Source organism: Mastacembelus armatus, unplaced genomic scaffold, assembly GCF_900324485.2.
Source record: "Mastacembelus armatus unplaced genomic scaffold, fMasArm1.2, whole genome shotgun sequence".
NCBI classification, from domain to species: Eukaryota; Metazoa; Chordata; class Actinopteri; order Synbranchiformes; family Mastacembelidae; genus Mastacembelus; species Mastacembelus armatus.
Window position 1 is genome coordinate 122,087 of NW_022872917.1, and position 8,630 is coordinate 130,716.

General features: G+C 42.1%; 1 protein-coding gene across 3 annotated transcripts in view; it reads right to left on the reverse strand.

Annotated features, from left to right (window-relative positions):
* Positions 1 to 8,127, reverse strand: part of vps13c (vacuolar protein sorting 13 homolog C) — a 64,253-nt gene extending 56,126 nt beyond the window's left edge. For all 3 annotated transcript variants that reach the window (XM_026301233.1, XM_026301232.1, XM_026301234.1), the window contains exons 1-9: positions 7,918 to 8,127; positions 6,858 to 6,901; positions 5,909 to 5,951; positions 5,258 to 5,353; positions 4,884 to 4,985; positions 2,095 to 2,204; positions 1,878 to 1,937; positions 1,742 to 1,801; positions 634 to 714 (exon numbers count right to left, since the gene is read on the reverse strand). In XM_026301233.1, coding sequence (XP_026157018.1) covers positions 634 to 714; positions 1,742 to 1,801; positions 1,878 to 1,937; positions 2,095 to 2,204; positions 4,884 to 4,985; positions 5,258 to 5,353; positions 5,909 to 5,951; positions 6,858 to 6,901; positions 7,918 to 8,017 — 696 coding nt within the window. In that variant the 5' untranslated portion in view covers positions 8,018 to 8,127. The remainder of the gene's footprint in view (positions 1 to 633; positions 715 to 1,741; positions 1,802 to 1,877; positions 1,938 to 2,094; positions 2,205 to 4,883; positions 4,986 to 5,257; positions 5,354 to 5,908; positions 5,952 to 6,857; positions 6,902 to 7,917) is intronic.
* Positions 8,128 to 8,630: the final 503 nt, after the last annotated feature.

The following is an 8,630-nucleotide window of genomic DNA, read 5'->3' on the forward strand; positions in this document are numbered from 1 at the left end:
GAGGTGTTCCAGGCATGTCCCACTGGAAGGAGGCCCCAGGGAAGACCCAGGACACGCTGGAGGGACTATGTCTCTTGGCTGGCCTGGCAACGCCTTGGTGTCCCCCCTGGATGAGCTGGAGGAAGCGTCCAGGGATAAGGAAGTCTGGGCATCCCTGCTTAGGCTGTTGCCCCCATGACCCGGCCCCAGATAAGCCGAAGGAGATGGATGGGTGGATATTTTTTTTGATGGCAGATGTTTTAACAGAGCAGTTACAACAGAGCAGTGAGTGTTGAGTTTTGATACTGACTCTCATATTAACAGCAATTAACATATTAACAGTCTTAATCTTGTAGAGCAATTTTCTAAACTCACTGAAAAGCACTTTTACCCTATTTGACCATTTACCCATCTGCTCACACAATCGCTGACCCAACCATACCCCAGTGACATCCATCAGGAACAACCTGGTGTTCGGGACACTTCAACATGTGGACCAGTCAAGTCAGGAATTGAACCACCAACCCTTTGGTTCATGGCTGACTGAGTTCAGCCCAACTGAGGTTGTTTTAAAACATGCTTTATAAATAAAGCGCAATTGAATTGGTCTGGCGCAGGGGTTCCTAATAAACCGAATGGGAAAGACGCACTCACCACAATATCGTCCCATGAGCCTTTGTAGAACATGGGGCTGCTGACATTCCAGTAAGCACAGAGACTCTCCAGGCGACCGAGCTGACACAGAAACACATAAATAGGTCAGAAATGTGCAAACAAACACAATACGAAAACATCAGCTACCCAGCGGTACATAAAGTACTTCAAATTAGAAGTATATAAGGTAGTTAACGTCAGCTTCCCAGCGGTATATAAAGTACTTCAAATTAGAAGTATATAAGGTAGTTAACGTCAGCTACCCAGCGGTATATAAAGTACTTCAAATTAGAAGTATATAAGGTAGTTAACGTCAGCTACCCAGCGGTATATAAAGTACTTCAAATTAGAAGTATATAAGGTAGTTAACGTCAGCTACCCAGCGGTATATAAAGTACTTCAAATTAGAACTACGTAAGGTAGTTAACATCAGCTCCACCTTTACCAGCTCCAACATTAAAGTGATCAACACAATAATCAACAATAATTAGAATCCAATATCAGATACATTCATGAGACAGAGGCTGTTTCCTGCATCAGCAAATCCACTTCCTGTTGCTAACATGTTTCTGTACAGCTTGTTCACAGATTAGCTCCAGTCTAACTAACCTAAAAACTAACTAGATTCTCTGTACAACAGCTCATAACCTGTCACATATTCCTGTACTAGTACAGTCTTTTTTGTCCGGGACTTCTTGCTAGTTCCAGACTCAGCACTTGTTAGCCTACAGTTAGCTCAGCTAGCTGCTAGCACGGCCTCTCCCCGTCTGTCCTGCTCGGTGCCACGTTTGGTTTGTCCTCTGCCTCCTTTAGTGACAACGAGACCTGGAATAAATGGAAGCTTCTGGAATCTTTGGAGGCCAGGATCATTGAACTGGAAGCTCCGACACTTCGAACCAAAGCCTGCTAGCCTAGCCCCATTAGCAGTTAGCCTGTCAGCTGTCCAACGGAAACATCCTGCTAGACTGAAGCCCATGGCTCATCATCTGCCTGTTCACGTTTCTAACCCGTTTGGAGAAACAGACTCAGGTAATGGACAGCTCCATAGTCAGAAACGTGAAGACTCAATAGTCAAATGCAGTTTCAGAGAAAGCAGAGCATCTCTCACCTTATAGATGATCTTTGCTGCTTCATTCAGGATACACGGGTTCCAGTTCTCATCAGTGGTCTGAAAAACAAAAATGTCACAATAACAAGGCAGTAACACCTGTCACAGGTCCATGTTGTGTGTGGGTGGGGCCTACCTGCAGGCTGACCTCTGACAGTGTTACTCCCATCGATAGGGGGCGCTGTGGGTCCGACAGCTGAAATGCAAACGTGTGAGCCATGATATAGTTTATTTATCAAATAAATCAATAAATCAATATTCATACCAGCACTATCAATACTAATACATATCAATATTCTTATTGATACCACCCTTCCATAGTTAGTGGAAGCGTAACCTGTACCAGTACTTACGTCATCCTCGTAGCGCAGGTGAATGCTGCTGATCTTCACCTGTAGGTTTTTAATCACCTGAGTGGCAAGTTTCTCCACAAATGTGTCCTTCTTTTCCTCCAGGGGATTTTCTGAAATAAAAACAAAAATTATGGTCAAAGTGAAAAAGTTAACAGATCCCATCAAACTTTTGAGACTAAATATTTAATTAGCTGTTTTTTTAGACATATAATTATTCAAATTTCAAGTATGCAACTGAGATAGGATTTTCAGATTTTCAGGATACTAATACAGAAAATGACTAAACAAAATGGTCCAAACTAAAACATAACAGCCAGGAATCCCATCATTTTACTCTTAAGAATTTTTATATTTATTATGCAAAACTTTTCATCTCGCTTTTCTTTCCTAATGGAAATGTTCCATCTTCAGTATCGCTCTTAGAAATAGAGTATAATAATAATAATGAGAAGTCCAGGTTTGTTTGGTTAAAAATTTAACTTAACAATTTTGTGTTTTCTATTTATTTTAAACAGTTTTTTAATGTTATTTTGTTTTGCTGTGGCATAAAATCCACTTAGTTACAAACTCTTTTTTCACAATCAGACAATGAATAATTCTTTCACACTGAAACAAAAACATTTTGAATGAATACAGATGAATGAATTTTAGAGAGCACAGGTAAAGTCAGAGCTGCAGCCAGAGTTTATTAGCCACCAACAAATTAAATGAACTAATAAACGTAATGACCTACACGTAATGGTTTACATGGATGGTTCCTACAGCGCGCACACACAGAATCACATAACTGTCTGTGTGTACAGACAGATGGTAAAAATGCTGAATGTTAGGTGTGAAAATAACATCGAACTGTCAGATTAACATCCTCACAAACTGGAATCCACTGGGAAACATGCAAAACCCACCTGCTTTGTTGTCATGACGTTTCAATTTCTTCAAGCCTTTTTTGTGCTTTTTATGTTTTTTGCGTCCTTTTAGGACTTTGGCAGCGTTGAAGAGAGAGACAGCAGTTAGTGACAGAAGAGTCCGAAAACACAGCGAGACAGAGCAGGAAGCAGCACACACACACACATTCATCCGCTGAGGCTTTAATATTCACACCAGCGGCATCTAACAGACCAACCAGAGGGATTTTTATGCAGGGAGCAGAGAGTGAAAAACAGAAAATCTCAACGATGGTTTGGTTTTCACTGAGGATCCAAAATATTCCTAAAGCACACTCAGCTCAGAGCCAAACATCTGTAGGACTCAACAACATATGCCCAAAGTCTAGTAAATGTTTTCTCCTATAAATTAAAGGTCTAATGATTCTGAAATCACAATATATAAAAACCCAAAGAAGGAGTGCTGTAATTTCAGAAGACAGAGGAATTTAAAATGTGTGTGTTACCGTTGGGTGGCTCCTTGTAAACAACCCTCTCCAGGCTGAACAGCAGATCTCCAGTTTGAGATGCTGACAGCAAACGCAGCATGAACAGTACAGACAATATGTTAATACATTCATCTGTTTTTCATACACCCATTGTTCAGAAACATTCAAGACAGACTGAAATCTGTTTTTTCAGACCACATCTGGAGGAGTTTCGTGACTTGGTCGTTCCAGGTGTTGAAGAGATCTCAATACATCAGTTTCTCCAAGACAGCTGTAATCTTTCCACTACTGATTTTATCAACACAGCCATATCAGTCTCCTCTATCCTCAAGATAACAGCAGCTACAGTTTCAGTTAAAAGGCAAAACTGAAACTAAAAGGCAAAACAGTCATTTCTACACGTGACAAACACAAGACGCATTTATCTGATCACTGAATGAGCTGTGTCAGTGAGAGAGCACCACAGTGACACTCAAAGGTGACCAGAGGACACATAGAGAGGTATATAACTGTAATTTTATTTAAGTCATGTGACAATAAAAAGATAAACTCTTCATTTGTGTGTCATCATGATAATTGGACTCAGAATGTTTTAAAATTAGCAGAATTGCTGAATTGGACCTGATCTGTCAAAGATAATATTGTTCGCAATATTGTGTCCAGTACTGCTTTGCAGCTGGTTCTGATATCCGTCCCAAAGATTATTAAAAAAAAAAAAAAACTAACTCATTTATTTTCTAACTAAACACTGATATGTTCCTTTATGTTGATGATGTGTTTTTTGCCAAAAGTTTTCCCCAAACTAATCTGATTCTAACAAACCCTGGACTGCTTTTATCTCCTTAAAATCTGAATTACAAAGTTTGAATTTCTTAATATCAAAGTTTTGATTGTCCTACTGTGATACAGTGCACTCAATAATAGAAAAACTGAAACTAACTGACTAACTGAAAACTAGGGGGCGATTACTTTACATCAGCAGACATTGAACATATCAGTAAAAATTCAAACCGGATTCTAACTATCATTTCTCCACTGGACTATAAAAGACATCCCTTTACTTTCATTCACAGGCTCGAGATATTTAACCTCAATGTCACAGTTTTAACAGAACCTCTATCTTTTTTGCCTCTGGTTTAGACTGGTTTCCAACAAAAACACTGAGTCCTATCGCTAATGACTCTTAGGCTTGCTGTAGACAGGGTTTCTACTTTGTGGGACTGCCTCATCTTGTTGTACATCTGTTGTCTTTGAATTTGACTGCAGGAAGAGAAGGGTTCAAATTTGAGAAAGTTTCAATCAAACAGCAGCCGACCTGAGAGCAGGTATGAAACAATCTGCTGAACGATTAGCAGGAGCAGAAATCACCAGGGGAGAACTCAGGTGTTACAGGGTCAGTCAGAGAGTGGGCCCTCACCTCTGCGTGCAGTCATCTGTAGCGCCTCCTCGATGCGTTGCAGCTCCCTCTGCTTCACCTCCTGCTGATAACGCTCCTCCTTCGCTGCATCGTACTTTATTGCTGAAAAAAAAAAAAAAACGAACAATGACTTGAGTTTTCAAACAGATTTTTTATTTTACCTAGCCGAGCTGCAGGGAAACATCTGGAAAAATTGTTGTTTGAAACACAAACCACAGGTTCTGAAGCCGCAAGTAAGTGAGGAGTCAAATATGAAGTGAAAAAAACAACAAACCAAAACACAATATAAAGTTACGGAAAGAATTAGATTTTGATCAACTTTATTTTAGCCAATATTGATCCATCTGAACCAGGACATCTTAAATGTGACTTACTGGCCCCAGGAACGATCAGCAGGTACAGACCGTCCAACGTGGCAACCACAGCATCACTGTACAAATTCTTCCAGGGAATCTTCAATGTCAGCTTCCCTGCAATGCAAAGACAAACAGAAGGTGATTCACAGCAGGTCCACCAGGGAGGCTATCATTTCTAATGTCTTTGCTTATATAACATATACAAACAGCAAAAATGATTAATGGCTATAATTCTTTTCTTTTGGCTGCTGCCGTTAGGGGTCAGTTGATCTGCATGATTGATTTGGCACAAGTTTTACCCTGACTCAAGCCTCTCATTTACTCGGGCTAGGGACCGACACTATGGCCGCACTGGTTTGTGCAACCTCAGTGGATGAGTCTGACAGCCCCTGGTCTTCCAAGGTGGTCTCCCATCGAAGTACTAACCAGACCCGGCCCTGCTTAGCCTCCAGGATCAGGGCACTCGCATATAAATAAATAAATAAATAAAAACACAGGTACATTGACAATAGTGTCTAAGTATTCTGCTCATTGACTCATACTGTTGGATTTATTTAGACTGTTCTCTGGAATTACAGTGATAATTTTCACTTTCTGATTTATTGCACATTATTTTCCTCTGATTGATCTGCATTCATGTATTCAGATCAAACATGGGTGAGTACTCACCGATCTGTCCGGCCTTCACTTTGAAGGGAACATCAAACTCACTCTGAAACACACACACAATTTCTGTCATTTGATTAATCCATTACCTTATTGAAAGGAACTAGTAAGAGTATTGATTAAACATTGTAAATATTTGGTGATTACAACCTAAGTCTCTTCAGTTTGTCTTTTTTCTGTCACAAAAAACAATAATTTGGGGGTTTAGGTTCAAGACAGCTGTTTGGACATTTTACAGACAGAGCTGATGAACTGACTGATCGAGACAATAACTTGTTTGAGCTCCCAGTTGTAACAAACTAGTTTCCTCAGTTAGGCCCAACAGGACTGAACTGTTCACCGGCCTCCATAGAGAAGCTTAACCCTTTGATTAACCACATGAGCTTTGTGCTGTGGAAAGTGCGTGTAAATAAAAAAAGATGTTCATTGTCATTCACATCAGTTTTCCGACTTGTGGTTTTCACTGCCGCCTGAGGAAGGGGCAGCTGCAACCACGCGCTGATGGAGCGTTTCAGGATCCTGCTAAGAACTACAGTAAACTCCAGCAAATTGGGAGGCCCTGCAGCAGTGAACTCTGAGCTGCAGCATAAAGAATGAAGCTGATTCTGATTCTGTCACATTTTCAGACTGTGGGGGTTAATACGGAATTGGACCGAAGGCACCGAGGTGTCAGGCTGAGCTGAAGCGCCGCAGATTCTCACTGTGAACGCACCAACCTCAAACAGGAAGTGCGACTCATGATGCCAGCCAGTGAATCATCAGAGGGTCATGTGATGATTCTGTGTTTACACCATCAAGTGGTTTAACACGTCAGATGACGATCTGAGACCACAGGGAGGCTCCGCCACACCAGCCCAGTTAGCTGATGTTAACCATCAGGTGAAGAGACGTTAACTGACTCAGGTGGACAGGACTGCAGGTTTTGGAGGGAAAGTTCAGGTTCAAGACTTACCAGAGCGTTTTCCTTCACCTTAAGGTTCTCAAGAACAACATTTCCTGCAAAGACACACAGCCAGCAACTGTTAAAATACAACAAACTGGTGGAATATTTAGCTTGTTGTTGGACATGATCTAATGTAATTAAATTATTGTTTAGTGATTAAACACATTTTGACATGAACATGAACAGGCAGAAGTCAGAGCTGTCAGCTGATTGGTGGAGATGGACCACAGATGAAGCTACAGTGGTGGCATTACAGAAGAATCTGACAGGTGCGGGTTCAGGAGACGTCCAATAATAAGCCCTTTATAGAATTAGTGCGCTACGGTTCCGGTACCAAACTCAATAACTTTGAACTTTAGACGGGGCAGGTGATGTGTCCAGCATCATATTTCACTGACTCCTGACTTTGTATGCACCAAATAAAAATAATCAAATAAATCACAGGTCAAGCTTTTAATGCAAACCAAGTCCGGGTCAGTCCGCTTCACGTCCTACACACTGATCCGGGATCACAAACACACCTGGACACAGACAGGTGCACTCACGGGACTGAGAGTTGTTTTACTGTCGGTGCTACGCTCCTGGCCCTTGACTGACGCTCTGTGGCGGTGAGATTCAGACACCAAACACCTTTAGAACACCTGACAATTAAATGCGAAAGAGTTCGCAGGTGGAAATTAAACACGAAAACACATGCGGGATTTTCCTAATCGCCGGGAACCGTTAAGAAATTCGGCAACGATAAAATCAATCAATAAATCCTCTAATCAACAAAAACTCATATTAATGAGTTAGCTTCTGCTAACGTCACCCTTTACTCTGCTGTAGATAGATGGGAAACACAGGCGAAGCTTTGATTAACGTCGTAGAAACAAAACTGGATTTGTGCTATAATTGTTGTCGAATTTATAGTTTGAGTCGGAGGGTCAGGATGGGATATTCGGACACGTTCTGCAGTGTGTGTAGTATTTGTACAGAAGGCGTAAGTTTTAAAGCGTGATATTTTTTGAACGGAGTCTGGCTTGTCTCTGTCCGTGTCCTGTGTGTGCAGGCTAGCTGCTGAGCTCACCTCCCCAGATCCCGATCTTGAGCTGGGACTTGTCTAGGTTCTCCACGTAGTCTCCGATGAACCTGTTGAGCAGGTCGCTGACCATAGACTCGAAGACCATGGCTGAAAGATCCGGGTTGGACCCTTCTGCAGGGTCACTGTCAGCTTTCACCTGACTTCCGGTTCAGATGATGACAGAAATTGAGGCTCGACTTTCTGAGTGTGATTAGCGCTGTCTGCGCGTGTGCGTCTGTCAGCTGATAGTGGGTGTGTCTGCGAAGGAAATGGGCTGAATCTCATTTCACTTATTTTATCGCTCAGCTCAGCTCTTTTATCGCTCGTGTCACACAACGACACGCCCCTTATTGGAACTCGGTTTGTGATTGGACACTGCACATTAAGAATCGGAGCAACGGCGCATGTTTCCTGGCTCCTAAGTCCTTCCTTCCTTGCCTTGAATCCTATGTGGGCGGGACTAAGACGCCGGTGAGGGAAATGTGGATGCAACGATTGGAATTGGGCATTGGGGTCTGCACCTGCTCTGCCCTCCTTTTGACCAAAGGATTCCCCCGTAGAACTGTACCAGCCTGGGTCAGGCTGGACTTCCTGATCTGATGCAGGAATCACATCCTCTGCTGGGACTTCCTGATGATGGTGCTGGTGGTGGACGACCACTTCTTGAGGAGTTATTATGAGTGTGTGAGATTTTTGTGTAAAAACAGAAAGTTTGTAAG